Genomic DNA, 16,389 nt, shown 5'->3' on the forward strand with positions numbered 1-16,389 from the left:
ACCGTTCCATCCCCCGGCCAGTTGTTCGGTGCAGGGTCCACCAGAATACCCACTGGCCTAGGTGGAAAGGCCGAGAGTGGTCATGAGGACCGTTCGAGCTTGAGATACGTGGTGTTGTAGCGTGATAGCTACACAGTAATGAAAAGATTATTGAGAAATATGCAAGCATGATAACGAATATGAAGTCCTTTGAAATTGATATGGCTGTTAAGAAATTATTTGTAAGAACACACCAGGACTGAACACCAAGGATCTGTACAACAGTCATTCTCTAAATCCCCGAACCTACTGAAAATCGTCTTTGCTCACAGAAACGACCTGAAGTTTAGAATTCATATTCGACCCACGCTTGGAGCACAGCTTTATGCCGTGGCCGGAGCAGAAGCCTGAGGCAGGCTTCACGTTTCGATTTGCAATGCATATGCTACAACACGCGGTCTGCCGTACCCTGGTTCTTGGAGGGAAACAATATCTAACCGCTGCCGAGCCCATTGATGAATGAACTTGGGCTGTGCGTTGAGCAGCGCTGTTATACCCTTAGCCCAGGAGGCTGCGGACGTTGTGGGAGCCGATGTGCAGCAGTTGCACGGCTCCCTGCCATGGACGGTGTGTCTGCTGCGTTACATGAGGTCCAGTCCATGTCGGCGCCGTTACCCGATGGGGAGTCGAGGAGTTGTAGTGCCCTGACCAGGTGTTGGCAACAGGGAAGGCATCCAGCTGGAGGTCCGGGAGGGGTGATAGGGAAAAACGCATTTTCCATGGGAGTATCATCCTCGGCGCTCTCCGAGGACAGGTCCTGTGGCTGGGTCTGCCGGCGAACTGACCGCATGATGTATGGGCGGTCTGCCTCAGCATCCGCCTGGTCCGTCTGTGTTGGCCTGTCGGTGACGATATCCCGTTGCGTGGTGGCGGTGTATGGAACCTTCCGCTGCACGGAGGTGGCGGTGATTTTCTACCGTTGCCAAGCGGGCTGGGTAATTGGCTCCCGCCGGTTAGCAGCAGCTGTGGCGATTTCCTGGTGTGCGACGGCGGGGGCCGGTACCTCCCGCTGCACGGTGGCGACGGTGATTCCCTCCCGCTGCCCAGCGACAGCAGTGGGTCCTTAAGGCGAGCCATGCTGCGCCAGCTCAGTGGAAGCACAGGCCTAGAAGCTGCGGCGTGCAGCGGAGCACAAAGTGCATTCGTGTTACTTAATTGCGTCTCCAGCAATTTACACAATGACACGAAAAAATATACACACATATATGCAGGATTAGAGATGATTTTGTCCCATGCACGCGAACTATTTAAACTCTATGCAATAATTTGTCCAAGGATCAGGTTATACTTAAATTATTCATATTTTGCAACCTTTCTGAAGTTATCATCGTATGAAACGGAGGAATGTATGCACGCTAGGTTGAGTAAAGGCCCGCGGGACTGAGACGTCGCTCCGAAACAAAGTTGCACAACGAACTGCGCTCCATTCCAAGGGAAAGCGACGGTCTCGTAGTTTTTCCTTTTTATGTTGCACACAGAGCCAATAGGATATGCATAGGACGGCACTCTTCATCCTTAAAATCTCTCCTGTCTGAGCTTGAATAGTCCGAGAAAAATGAAACTCGGACAAGCCTTTGACACGTTATGGAGGTATCCTATACATGTCATCTTGGCTGTTGTGGCTTCGGCGGCGTGCGGAGCAGCGGCGTGGCCTGTTTTGCTGCCGCTGATTGCAAGTCTGTCCGTGATCGCAATCCCAGCGTTTGCGCTTGCAGCGGTAGGCATCCTTTTTAAAACTATCATACTATATTTGCCCGATTCGCGAGTACGTGTTACCACCACTTGTAGGCGGGCTTCGCTTTTTCCAGTCGCCAAACGCAAGGGACACGGAAGGCAGCAGGTATGACTGTTGTCGAAATGTAACCGCGTAGATGGTTAATTGGAGACACCAGCTAACCAGGCGCTCCTGTGCAGGTCCGCCTGAGGAGTCGGCGGCCAACACACAGCAGCGCGCAATAAAGCAGCCCATCGCGGAGCCCGCCGAGGAGGTCGCAGTAAGCGTCGGCACTGCGGAGGCGCGAATTTGTGGCCATGACGCCGGGGCTGAGGAGCCGGAGGCGGCGACGGCTGCCTCCGCCGGAGCCAGCGAAGCACCCGTGGTTCAGCAGCCTGCAGTGCATGCCCAGTTGGATAAGCTGCTCCGGGAGCGCATCATCTTCATTGATGGCGCTATGGGCACGCAGGTGCAAAAGTACAAGCTTCAGGAGGAGGATTTCCGTGGCGAGCGGTATGCCAACCACAGCCACGAGCTCAAGGGCAACAACGACGTGCTGGTTATTACCCGGCCGGACGTGATCGGCGAGATCCACACGGCGTACCTGGAGGCAGGGGCTGACATTATTGAGACCAACACTTTCAATGGCACATGCATTAGCCAGGCGGACTACGAGCTGCAGGCGGATGTAAGAAATTGTTTATCAAAGGGGTGCCAATGGGTTGTGTAAGTGGATTCCCCTAGTCATTGGTGGCCGTAAGGAGGTGGGCTACACATCTCACCACGTGATTAGGAAGTCGTCGTGTTTACCGGGCGGCCAGATGGATTTTGTGTCCGTTGGATTGACGGAGACCCAAATGGGGGCATGTTTCTGTTAGCGAGTGCTAACTATGTCGACGTCACGCAGAACCTTAATTGAGAAACTTAGATGTGATTGCCAATTGTTATGATACCAACAGGATTGCGCTGTATTGCCAGTGACCGTTCTATATCTAATCCTGTTACCGGCTGTGTCGAGCCACCACAAATCTAATACGGCGTGCTCTTTCCTTAATCATCGCATACAGGAGGAGGTCGCTCTCATCAACCGCACGGCGGCCCAACTTGCCAAAAAGTGCGTCAAGGACTTCCTTGCAGCCCATCCGGAGAGCGGCCCGCGCTTCGTGGCGGGCGCCATCGGGCCCACCAACAAGACCCTCAGCGTGTCGCCCAGCGTGGAGAACCCAGCATTCCGCGGCATCACGTACGATGAGGTGGTGGATGCGTACTACAAGCAGATTGAGGCGCTGTACGAGGGCGGCGTTGACATGTTCCTTGTTGAGACCATCTTCGACACGCTGAACGCCAAGGCGGCCGTGTTTGCGCTGGAGCAATTCTTCACGGACCGTGGTGTGCGTGTGCCCGTGTTCATCAGCGGGACCATCGTCGACAACAGCGGCCGCACGCTGAGCGGCCAAACCAACGAGGCGTTCTGGAACAGCATCAACCACGCCAAGCCCATGGCTGTGGGCCTCAACTGCGCTCTTGGCGCCAGCGATATGCTCAAGTACATCGCCAACCTGAGCGCCTGCGCGGACTGCTACGTGCTGTGCTACCCGAACGCGGGCCTGCCGAATGCCATGGGCGGTTACGACCAGAAGGGCGGGGAGATGGCGGAGGAGATCCGGCCGTTCTGCGAGGCTGGGCTGGTCAATGCCATCGGCGGCTGCTGCGGCACGGGTCCGGAGCACATCGCGGCCATTAAGGCGATGGCGTCTGCGTACCCACCTCGCAAGCCGCCGGCGACTGAGCCGCTGATGCGCATCAGTGGCTTGGAGCCTCTGAACTACAACCCAGACCCTGCCAACATGCGCCGGACCTTCCTCAATATCGGGGAGCGGTGCAACGTGGCGGGCAGCATCCTGTTCAAGAAGGCCATCATCAACAACGATTACGAAAAGGCCGTGGCCATCGCGCTGCAGCAGGTTCAGCAGGGTGCGGACGTATTGGATATTAACATGGACGACGGCCTGATCGACGGGGTTGCGGCTATGACCCGTTTCGTGAACCTGCTGGTCAGCGACCCTGAGATCAGCCGGGTTCCGTTCATGATTGACAGCAGCAAGTTCCATATTGTGGAGGCCGGTTTGAAGTGCAGCCAGGGCAAGTGCATCGTTAACAGCATCAGCTTGAAGGAGGGCGAGGAGGCATTCTGCAAGCAGGCGGAGATCGTGAAGCGTCACGGCGCTGCTGTAGTGGTCATGGCTTTCGATGAGCAGGGCCAGGCAGCCGGCTATGCCGACAAGGTCCGGATCTGCTGCCGTGCGTACAAGCTCCTGGTAGAGCAGGTGGGCTTCAACCCGCAGGATATTATTTTCGACCCCAATATCCTCACCATCGGCACGGGCCTGCCGGAGCACAACAACTATGCGGTGGACTTTATCCGCGCAACCCGCGAAATCAAGCGGCTGTGCCCGGGCGCCAAGATCAGCGGCGGCGTCAGCAACATCGCGTTCAGCTTCCGCGGAAACGAGGCGGTCCGTCGCGCCTTCCACAGCGCCTTCCTGCTGCATGCTTGCGCTGCTGGCATGGATATGGGCATTGTCAATGCGGCACAGGTGAAGGAGGACGCTTACGACAAGATCGACAAGGAGCTGCTGGAGTTCGTGGAGGATGTGCTGCTAAACAGGTGTGGTCCGATTAAACGGAAGTACAAAGCAAGCTCTTCTTGGTATGAGCATTTCTTTATCAATCTGTTCCTCCTGGAGGATTTGAGTCAACATCGTTATACACTAGCTTTTTACTAGCGTTTTCACTAGCAAAGGGGTTGGGGCTCATCTCTAGTTCACCTGTCAACTATGAAGTGTTTGAATCAGGATGACTTTGGGTTATACCTTGCTGCGGCTGGGGTGCTCAGGCGAGGTATTGCTCGCATCCTTCACCATCTTCTCCTGGCACCCTGGCTTTCACGGACTGAGACGCATAATCGGGCTGAAATGTACGGCTGCTGGCCGACTTGGTCACTTGTCTCGCCCGGGTATGCACTTGTAAATGGTTTGCACAGGCGTGATGATGCCACCGAGCGCATGCTGGAGTTTGCGGCGACGCTGGACCCAAAGAGCCCTCCAACTAACGTCCGGCGCCTGAACAGCCAGCAGCCCTCCGGCCCCAAGATTACACCGCGGTTGAACCCCATTCCGAAGGGCTTCGACCCGTTGGCGCCGGACAGTGACCTGCCGCCGGTTCCATCCTACAAGGCGTGCATTGAAAAGCGCCAGGAGTCCCCTGTGTTTGGGCAGTTGGATAAGCTGCTCCGGGAGCGCATCATCTTCATTGATGGCGCTATGGGCACGCAGGTGCAAAAATACAAGCTTGAGGAGGAGGATTTCCGTGGCGAGCGGTATGCCAACCACAGCCACGAGCTCAAGGGCAACAACGACGTGCTGGTTATTACCCGGCCGGACGTGATCGGCCAGATCCACACGGCGTACCTGGAGGCAGGGGCTGACATCATTGAGACCAACACTTTCAATGGCACATGCATCAGCCAGGCGGACTACGAGCTGCAGGCGGATGTAAGTACGGGGGAGAGGGTTGTGAGATGTGTAGAGTTGGAGGGTCAACCTGGGTTAGCTTCACTCTTGCGCGGCTTCGGTTCGGCTGGTCTCTGTTTTGCTTATTTTGAATTTCTTACTGCATAGTTCAATCCTCCTAATGCATAATTTTATCTGGAGCTGAAGCCATTATATCCCAATGGCGCCTTCGGAAGCGGGAATGACCGGGCTGATCGACCGTGTGTTGTGTTCGCGTGTGTTAAGCGTGGTAGGGGTTCCAAAAAAAAGGAGGAAATGTAAACTTCCGTCGAATGTGGTGTTGGCCCATAAGCCCAAGGGGCCGTCCTGCTTGGCACCGCCTTGGTCATGATGCCTTCATAACGGCTTCCGCTGATGCTCTCGCTAATACAGGAGGAGGTCGCTCTCATCAACCGCACGGCGGCCCAACTTGCCAAAAAGTGCGTCAAGGACTTCCTTGCAGCCCATCCGGAGAGCGGCCCGCGCTTCGTGGCGGGCGCCATCGGGCCCACCAACAAGACCCTCAGCGTGTCGCCCAGCGTGGAGAACCCAGCATTCCGCGGCATCACGTACGATGAGGTGGTGGATGCGTACTACAAGCAGATTGAGGCGCTGTACGAGGGCGGCATTGACATGTTCCTTGTTGAGACCATCTTCGACACGCTGAACGCCAAGGCGGCCGTGTTTGCGCTGGAGCAATTCTTCACGGACCGTGGCGTGCGTGTGCCCGTGTTCATCAGCGGGACCATCGTCGACAACAGCGGCCGCACGCTGAGCGGCCAAACCAACGAGGCGTTCTGGAACAGCATCAACCACGCCAAGCCCATGGCTGTGGGCCTCAACTGCGCTCTTGGCGCCAGCGATATGCTCAAGTACATCGCCAACCTGAGCGCCTGCGCGGACTGCTACGTGCTGTGCTACCCGAACGCGGGGCTGCCGAATGCCATGGGCGGTTACGACCAGAAGGGCGAGGAGATGGCGGAGGAGATCCGGCCGTTCTGCGAGGCTGGGCTGGTCAATGCCATCGGCGGCTGCTGCGGCACGGGTCCGGAGCACATCGCGGCCATTAAGGCGATGGCGTCTGCGTACCCGCCTCGCAAACCGCCGGCGACTGAGCCGCTGATGCGCATCAGTGGCTTGGAGCCTCTGAACTACAACCCAGACCCTGCCAACATGCGCCGGACCTTCCTCAATATCGGGGAGCGGTGCAACGTGGCGGGCAGCATCCTGTTCAAGAAGGCCATCATCAACAACGATTACGAAAAGGCCGTGGCCATCGCGCTGCAGCAGGTTCAACAAGGCGCGGACGTACTGGATATTAACATGGACGACGGCCTGATCGACGGGGTTGCGGCTATGACCCGTTTCGTGAACCTGCTGGTCAGCGACCCTGAGATCAGCCGGGTTCCGTTCATGATTGACAGCAGCAAGTTCCATATTGTGGAGGCCGGTTTGAAGTGCAGCCAGGGCAAGTGCATCGTTAACAGCATCAGCTTGAAGGAGGGCGAGGAGGCATTCTGCAAGCAGGCAGAGATCGTGAAGCGTCACGGCGCTGCTGTAGTGATCATGGCTTTCGATGAGCAGGGCCAGGCAGCCGGCTATGCCGACAAGGTCCGGATCTGCTGCCGTGCGTACAAGCTCCTGGTAGAGCAGGTGGGCTTCAACCCGCAGGATATTATTTTCGACCCCAATATCCTCACCGTCGGCACGGGCCTGCCGGAGCACAACAACTATGCGGTGGACTTTATCCGCGCAACCCGCGAAATCAAGCGACTGTGCCCGGGCGCCAAGATCAGCGGCGGCGTCAGCAACATCGCGTTCAGCTTCCGCGGAAACGAGGCGGTCCGTCGCGCCTTCCACAGTGCTTTCCTGCAGCATGCTTGCGCTGCTGGCATGGATATGGGCATTGTCAACGCGGCACAGGTGAAGGAGGACGCTTACGACAAGATCGACAAGGAGCTGCTGGAGTTCGTGGAGGATGTGCTGCTTAACAGGTGAACGTTTTCGTGCTAGTCGCTTGCTGGACGGCCATTTATGCTGTCAATTTCTTGTCGTAGACCAGTAAGGTGTAACGAAGGGAAGTCCTTGGATTTCCTTGCAGTCAACTTGGTAGCACAGGTTGTGTCCTGCTAGAACTTTCTCTTGTTGAGCGCGTTCACGTGTAGCCGACGACTTCTGTGACTATGTATCTTCTTTGCTTCCACGAAAATCTTCCACAACTTCTTTTCATCATGCATCCCTGCTTTGTATTGTGCCGGGCCTTGTAGCTGGTTGCTGGTGGACGTGCTATGGCTGTTTATAAATTACCAGGCGTGTGACTTTTAACCACTTACCTGGCACAGCTGCCATTCCCTTGTTCGCTGATGTTTATGGGTTAGCATTCATGTGATCTAACGTAGTGTTTTTTAAACTTTTGTCGCTTAAGGTGTGAGAATGCCACCGAGCGCATGCTGGAGTTTGCGGCGACGCTGGACCCAAAGAGCCCTCCAACTAACGTCCGGCGCCTGAACAGCCAGCAGCCCTCCGGCCCCAAGATTACACCGCGGTTGAACCCCATTCCGAAGGGCTTCGACCCGTTGGCGCCGGACAGTGACCTGCCGCCGGTTCCATCCTACAAGGCGTGCATTGAAAAGCGCCAGGAGTCCCCTGTGTTTGGGCAGTTGGATAAGCTGCTCCGGGAGCGCATCATCTTTATTGATGGCGCTATGGGCACGCAGGTGCAAAAATACAAGCTTGAGGAGGAGGATTTCCGTGGCGAGCGGTATGCCAACCACAGCCACGAGCTCAAGGGCAACAACGACGTGCTGGTTATTACCCGGCCGGACGTGATCGGCCAGATCCACACGGCGTACCTGGAGGCAGGGGCTGACATCATTGAGACCAACACTTTCAATGGTACATGCATCAGCCAGGCGGACTACGAGCTGCAGGCGGATGTAAGTACGGGGGAGAGGGTTGTGAGATGGTAGTTCTGGTATTGCATCCTGTTCGGCACTTTCCATGTCGCAAATGTTCTATTATCTTGTCTCTTGTTTGGGATGCGTCCTGTTCTTGGGACACCCATTATGAGCTCCCATTCAAGATTAAACTATTTCGTGACGTCAAACCTGCGGTACTTTCTGACATGCTAGATGACTGAGGCGGAGTTTCGGTCATGTTGGACTACCTAGCTTGCTTCGTGTGGCCTCAATTAAGTCCTTTTAGCATATAAAATTTTTTCCTCGAAAGGGGATGATGGACTATGGACGTAGCCCTGATAAGTTATTGATTGCTGTTACCTAGATAATATGATTCGAAATTACTTGAAAAGCCAGAGAGCCACAGGGGATGTAACCAGTGCCTGAACGACTACTACTCACCCTAATACAGGAGGAGGTCGCTCTCATCAACCGCACGGCGGCCCAACTTGCCAAAAAGTGCGTCAAGGACTTCCTTGCAGCCCATCCGGAGAGCGGCCCGCGCTTCGTGGCGGGCGCCATCGGGCCCACCAACAAGACCCTCAGCGTGTCGCCCAGCGTGGAGAACCCAGCATTCCGCGGCATCACGTACGATGAGGTGGTGGATGCGTACTACAAGCAGATTGAGGCGCTGTACGAGGGCGGCATTGACATGTTCCTTGTTGAGACCATCTTCGACACGCTGAACGCCAAGGCGGCCGTGTTTGCGCTGGAGCAATTCTTCACGGACCGTGGTGTGCGTGTGCCCGTATTCATCAGCGGGACCATCGTCGACAACAGCGGCCGCACGCTGAGCGGCCAAACCAACGAGGCGTTCTGGAACAGCATCAACCACGCCAAGCCCATGGCTGTGGGCCTCAACTGCGCTCTTGGCGCCAGCGATATGCTCAAGTACATTGCCAACCTGAGCGCCTGCGCGGACTGCTACGTGCTGTGCTACCCGAACGCGGGCCTGCCGAATGCCATGGGCGGTTACGACCAGAAGGGCGGGGAGATGGCGGAGGAGATCCGGCCGTTCTGCGAGGCTGGGCTGGTCAATGCCATCGGCGGCTGCTGCGGCACGGGTCCGGAGCACATCGCGGCCATTAAGGCGATGGCGTCTGCGTACCCGCCTCGCAAACCGCCGGCGACTGAGCCGCTGATGCGTATCAGTGGCTTGGAGCCACTGAACTACAACCCAGACCCTGCCAACATGCGCCGGACCTTCCTCAATATCGGGGAGCGGTGCAACGTGGCGGGCAGCATCCTGTTCAAGAAGGCCATCATCAACAACGATTACGAAAAGGCCGTGGCCATCGCGCTGCAGCAGGTTCAGCAGGGTGCGGACGTATTGGATATTAACATGGACGACGGCCTGATCGACGGGGTTGCGGCTATGACCCGTTTCGTGAACCTGCTGGTCAGCGACCCTGAGATCAGCCGGGTTCCGTTCATGATTGACAGCAGCAAGTTCCATATTGTGGAGGCCGGTTTGAAGTGCAGCCAGGGCAAGTGCATCGTTAACAGCATCAGCTTGAAGGAGGGCGAGGAGGCATTCTGCAAGCAGGCGGAGATCGTGAAGCGTCACGGCGCTGCTGTAGTGGTCATGGCTTTCGATGAGCAGGGCCAGGCAGCCGGCTATGCCGACAAGGTCCGGATCTGCTGCCGTGCGTACAAGCTCCTGGTAGAGCAGGTGGGCTTCAACCCGCAGGATATTATTTTCGACCCCAATATCCTCACCGTCGGCACGGGCCTGCCGGAGCACAACAACTATGCGGTGGACTTTATCCGCGCAACCCGCGAAATCAAGCGACTGTGCCCGGGCGCCAAGATCAGCGGCGGCGTCAGCAACATCGCGTTCAGCTTCCGCGGAAACGAGGCGGTCCGTCGCGCCTTCCACAGCGCCTTCCTGCAGCATGCTTGCGCTGCTGGCATGGATATGGGCATTGTCAACGCGGCACAGGTGAAGGAGGACGCTTACGACAAGATCGACAAGGAGCTGCTGGAGTTCGTGGAGGATGTGCTGCTTAACAAGTAAGACGACTTGCTGCGTGGTGTTGCGTTCGTGCAGAATTGTGCGTGATGCTCGCAGGGTGCTGCATGTTTCTATACGTGATGCGCGCATTGGACCTCAAAATCCCTGTGGATTGCTTGTTTACCTTGGGTGGAATGTCGCGTATTCTCGCCTATGGCGATGGGTCGGTGTCATGACTGCTAAGCATTTTTGCTGGTGTCCTTGTCCCACGCGTTGCCCACGCAACTTGCTTCCACACCGTAAGGTGCGAGAATGCAACGGAGCGTATGCTGGAATTCGCTGCTCTCCTTGAGCCCAAATGCAAGCCCACGGCGGTGGTGAAGAAAGGTGCGACTCAGGGAGCGGCGGGCGCTGGTGCCAAGAAGGAGGAGTCGTGGAGGGATTTGCCCGTGGAGAAGCGCATTGAGTACGCGCTTGTAAAGGGCATTGATGAGTTTGCAGTCGTGGACACCGAGGAAGCGAGGACGTGTGGCAGGTACGAAAGAAATTGGAAATTGCGTCCCATTGTAAAGTTTTAGCCGTAGGCTGAACGCTTATGGACGTCAATTGTACTCCACGAGTTGGGACTTCAAGGGGAAGGCTTATTCACGGAGGCGCTACATGGTTATGCAACCTACAAGATGCTTTTGGTTGAACTCCTGCCTCCTGACACTCTTTGAAGCCGAGCTCTTGATCTTTATCAGGTTGCTTTTGTGACCTATCGCCGCACAGGTATACGAAGCCGCTGCATGTCATTGAGGGCCCACTGATGGACGGCATGAACGTTGTCGGCGACCTTTTCGGTGCGGGCAAGATGTTCCTACCCCAGGTGGGATTCGTGAGGCGCTGGTGGTTTTACGGTTTCACGGGCAGACACGGAAATGCAGGGGCTGTCGCACATGTCAGTACAAGCTCAGTGCTGCATGGTATTCAGGTTCAAGGGTCATGCTCTAGGAGCCACGAATAGGTAATATGTTGGTGTGGCTACTAATGCAGCCGCAGACCTAATGCGTGCTGATTGGCCTGCAAAGATTGGCGGATGGATCTTTTTGACTTCCTTTCTTAGTTAGACCCCGTCCTCATAGTTAGACCCTGTCCTCATAATGCTCGCAGGTGATTAAGTCCGCACGCGTCATGAAGAAGGCGGTTGGACACCTCGTGCCCTTCATCGAGGAGGAGAAACGTCTGAGCGGCACGGTCGGCGAGGACTCGAATGCGGGGGTGTTTGTGCTGGCAACGGTGAAGGGCGACGTGCATGACATCGGGAAGAACATTGTGGGCGTGGTGCTTGGCTGCAACAATTTCAAGGTACATTCCATAGTCCGTTGTCCGCCACACACACCTCCCTAGTTCTCATCACATCAAGCGAGAAAGCATGGGACGACGCAAGTATGTCTTATCTCCTCGTTTACCACGAGTCACGGCAAGTGTCGCCCTCGTATGGCTGAGTCCTGTGGGCGGCTGCCGCTCATGTTTACACGACTGTGCTCCTTCCTGCGTTAGCTATGCTAACTTGTCAGTTCCACAATGCCCGAGAAGCTTCTCAGTGACGTGGTGGCGTGCCTGCATGTGGCACCAGGTGATCGACCTGGGTGTGATGACGCCGTGGGACGTCATCCTAGACGCTGCGGAGAAGCATAAGGCCAATATTATAGGTTTGTCGGGCCTCATCACCCCTTCGCTGGACGAGATGGTTACCGTGGCCAAGAAGATGGAGGAGCGGGGCCTGAAGGTAAGGTGATTGGGGTACGAAGGCAGGTGAAATCAGGCCTTGCAACATTCCGACGTTCAAGTACCGCTGCTGGCATGCAACGAAATCGTCTCGCGTGTCCTATGGGCCTTTTCCCTTGCCTGCATCCAGACGGTTGTGCGGGATCGCTTGTTCAGGGAGATGTATGACTCATTGCAGGGTATATTTCATTAGCTGCTGCTTGCAACGCATTGTGCTCGTTTGCTTGGCACTTACACCGGATAAGCTCTTTGAGGTATAGAAGAAGAAGAAGTATACGAAAGATAGGGTGTTCAGCAGCTGCGACCGACACCTAGCACTGCTAGACTTTTGATAATGTCGTTTCGCATCCGAAGCCGCCTTTGGCCCGGCCCCTGCCCCTTCTGCATATGACCCGGGTCTCCAAATCCTTTTTGGCCTGTCCTTGCAGACACCGTTGCTGATCGGCGGCGCGACTACATCCAAGATGCACACCGCCGTTAAGATCGCACCCGTGTACAGCGGCCCTGTGGTGCACGTGCTGGACGCGTCGCGCAGTGTGCCGGTTTGCCAGGCTTTCGTTGATAAGAACCTGACACAACGACAGGTGCGGGTTGGGCCAGGGCTGGCTTGCAGTAGATTTGCACTGTACAGATCGCAGGGTGCAGAGGGTAGAACTGACCATGGTGGCAGAAATGGGGGACGTGAATGGAATGTCATATTGGCAGTCACGACTACGGCCAACCTTCCATGCACATGACTTGGAAGGTCACATTCTCCTTCATGGCGCCCTCGGCCATGTGCGAAATCATCATATATGCTAAAAGTTTACCTGCTAGGTCGTCAGCCAGGCATGCATTGCACGATTGTCTTGCGGAGTTGCTGGATCCGGACTATGAGTACACGGCAACAGTTGCTGGGCTATATTTGCGGCGTTCCCTGGCCGCGTCGCAGGAATTTATTTCGGAGGTGGCCGAGCAGTACGCGGAGCTGCGCGAGGAATTTTACGCGTCCTTGGAGGACCGGAAGTACTTGAGCTTGGCAGAGGCGCGGAAGCGGGCCTTTGCCGTGGACTGGAAGGACCCGATCAACACGCCTTTCAAGCCCAAGGTGCACCTCCTGAGTGTCGTTGCCGCCACGGCGTTAACGGCTTAGGTGCTTGATCGTGCACACCTAACCTGTGGCGCATTTTATTCGGGTTTGTCACATCCATCCAATACGAAAGCAGTTTGCCTTACAGGCCCCCACAGCAGCGGCGGCGTAACGGCCATGCTGTTCTCGCTTGTCGCTTCGGGGCGCCGAAGATGGCCGAGCTGGATTCCTCATGTTGCGGGTTCCCGCTTATGATAATGTTCCTTCCTGATTTGCGTTGACCTGCTGCACAGGTCCTTGGGAACACGGTCTTCACGGAGTACCCCATAGAGGACGTACTGCCGTACATTGACTGGAACCCGTTCTTTCAAGTGAGTGCATCCGACATGGGTAAAGCATCAATAAGTTGAGGATGTGGGGCAGATCGCAAAGGGGGATGATGCCTCCAGTTTAGATCGAGTCCATCGGGTCCATATTTGGAAGCACAGGTAAAAGCAGTAAGCAAATCCTCGGCGATGTTGGCTCATCCCTGACTCACGTACACAATCCGCGTTATAGGCGACTAGCTTGCATAACGAAATAGATTGAGAGTCAGCGACTGGATCCTCGATATGCATGTGGCGAAGTTCTAATAGTGACCGTTCTGCCGCTTTTCAGGTGTGGCAGCTACGCGGCCGCTACCCAAACCGAGGCTTCCCACGCATCTTTAACGACGCCACCGTTGGTGCGGAGGCTAAGAAGCTGTACGAGGAGGCCCAGGTGCGATGGTTGCAGGCAATGGGAGGATGAATGCGAATGCGACCAAAGCGGCGCGAACAAGCTCCTTGGGATCACCGAGGAACGTCTAGCAGGCCCATCAGCGGGCCCGGGCCTTGCATGTCAGCACTGAACCAGCGCATTGCCAATGCAGTGTTGCAGTTGCCCAGCTCACTGCTTTGCTATTATACTTCCGTTGTTGCCCACGACTTCGCCGCATATGATGTCCTGGGCCCCATGCAGGTTATGCTGAACGACTTTGTGAAGAATAAACGCGTGACGCTCAAGGCTGTGGTGGGCTTGTACCCGGCAGCCGCTGTGGGTGATGACATTGAGGTGTACACGGACGAGTCGCGCAGCAGCGTCAAGGCGCGGCTGGCAGGGTTGCGGCAGCAGGCGGAGAAGGATGGCGTGGAGCCCTATTACTGCATTTCGGATTTTGTGGCCCCCAAGGGCAGCGGCCTTGAGGACTATGTCGGGATGTTTGCATGCTCGGCAGGTGGGGCGCGGGCATACTGGAGGCAGTTCAGGTCTATAGACCTCGTCAGGGTCAACCATCCTTTGTACCAGACTATCGGTTCTTGCGATGCGTGGAAAGTTATGCGCTAGACACGTCGTCCCATTATGCCAGATTTTGGTATGGGAACACCTGCGGCGTCGAGGATGGGGTTAATATCTGTGCGTAAGGATCGATAGCCTGGTGCAAAGGAAGGTTGATCTGGCATGTCTTTACGCCTGGTCATAGTTAATTGGTTGGCAACGACTTGCGAACGGCTGACGAAAATAACCTCACATAAACTTAACGTCGAGGTGCTTCAGCCCAAGCATCGGCGTGAGCCATCATACATTAGGTCGTAGGAGTTCATGTCGTAATGACTATGGATGCTGGCACGGTAAGGCGGGAACAGTATACTACCCCAGATACTAACATGAGCTGGACACGCCAAGTATTATACGCTAGTTTATAAACCCTCCGGGTCCCCCTGGCCTATGACTCGCTTTTCTGTTGGCCCCGCACTCGCGCCATGTTCCTTTATCATGCATATCGCAGGCCACGGCTTGGAGGAGGTGATTGCCGGCTTTAAGGCCGCCGGGGACGACTACAGCTACATTATGGCGGAGGCGCTGGCGGACCGCCTGGCGGAGGCGCTGGCGGAGCGGTTGCACGAGCTGGTACGTCGCGATTACTGGGGCTACGCGGCGGACGAGCAGATGAGCGTGGACGACATGCTTAAGGTCAAGTACCAGGTGCGTCACGGGCGCTCACCCTCCGCCGAGTGGCAGTTGTGACTCATAGCGGTTGTCACGATTTGAAATTTCCAAGTTCTGAACCGGCGAACAGCGCCGCACGAAGGTGCCATTGCAGCGTGAACTGAGCACGCGTGGTCGGTGGACTATCGCGTTATGGCTATCCTGGTGGCGTTCTTGCACAGCAATTGTTGCCGTACCGTGGTCTTTGGGACCGCACCGTGTCGTGTGAGGCGTGCTTCTTGACTAGGTTTGTTAGCTTTGTTTGCAGACACTGCGGCATTACCACAGTACGTTACTAGCGTTGTTGCATTGCCATTGCCTAGAAATCCGCCAGCATTTGTCTTGTGGACACAGGTCAGCGGCCTTCCGAATATCCATACCTTGCTCATGCAAGCTTGGACCTCCGACCACACGTTACGCCATGCAGTGCTTCTCATGCATGGATGGTCATGCGAAACACAGCTCCCACGCGACATTGTTACGTAATGCATGCAGGGCATCCGTCCCGCACCGGGTTACCCGTCTCAGCCCGACCACACAGAGAAGCTGACCATGTGGGGGCTGCTGGACGCGGAGGCCACAACCGACATCAAGCTGACCGAGTCGCTGGCCATGTGGCCAGCGGCGAGCGTCAGCGGCCTCTATTTCGGCGGCCGTTGTTCGTCGTACTTTGCCGTCGGTAAGATCACGCGCGAGCAGGTGGAAGACTATGCGGTGCGCAAGAATATGGACATCAAGGATGCGGAACGCTGGTTGGCAACTATGCTTAACTACGAGCCATGATACGCGAGCCGTGAGGCACGTGCTGTTTGCCTGTTGGTGGTCTTGATTCGTGTGTTGTTGTCTTGATATTGCATAATGGGTGCCGTCAAGTGTGTACCCAGAGGATTGCAGGGGTTTGGCGTGTAGGTAGAAATGCAGGCCAGTAGGACTGCGAGGATCGGTATGCTCCGGGTCAGGGTTGGTGAACGAAAGCCGAACGTGCACGTTGCAATCGACTAAAGCCCTGAAAAGGAGTGCAGTGTTGTGGCATGTATCGTGCTGTGTGGCAAGGCTGTTTGGTGGTGTATCCGGGATTCAGCGATGGTATCAACTAGTGTTCGTATCTCGCGAGTGTCTGTTGCTATGCAGGTATTGGGTAATAATATACGTTGGCCGCGAGCGGACGGCATTACGCCTTTGTTGAATGGCTGGCACAGGGGTGCCTTCTGTTATCCTCCAGGCGTTATCCTGAGCTTGTAGTGAGCGGGAGGGACGGCGATAATCGCCCCCGACACCATAACATTAAACTTTCCCTAGCGATCCATGGGGCCGCTGGCTTTCACGGA

General features: G+C 56.0%; 1 protein-coding gene across 1 annotated transcript; it reads left to right on the forward strand.

The window, feature by feature from the left end:
• Window positions 1-1,594: 1,594 nt before the first annotated feature.
• On the forward strand, window positions 1,595-15,844 carry metH (vitamin B12 dependent methionine synthase; the record flags this gene model as incomplete). Its single annotated transcript, XM_002947079.1, has 18 exons — window positions 1,595-1,756; window positions 1,986-2,441; window positions 2,821-4,421; window positions 4,797-5,307; window positions 5,698-7,298; window positions 7,730-8,240; window positions 8,674-10,274; window positions 10,520-10,750; window positions 10,987-11,083; window positions 11,368-11,562; window positions 11,834-11,986; window positions 12,414-12,569; window positions 12,917-13,072; window positions 13,348-13,425; window positions 13,712-13,813; window positions 14,054-14,309; window positions 14,862-15,058; window positions 15,557-15,844. The coding sequence occupies 18 exons, from the start codon at window positions 1,595-1,597 to the stop codon at window positions 15,842-15,844; spliced, it is 8,352 nt and encodes a 2,783-aa protein (XP_002947125.1).
• Between the last annotated feature and the right edge of the window lie 545 nt (window positions 15,845-16,389).

The sequence above is a fragment of the Volvox carteri genome (assembly GCF_000143455.1).
Source record: "Volvox carteri f. nagariensis unplaced genomic scaffold VOLCAscaffold_5, whole genome shotgun sequence".
Lineage (NCBI taxonomy): Eukaryota > Viridiplantae > Chlorophyta > Chlorophyceae > Chlamydomonadales > Volvocaceae > Volvox > Volvox carteri.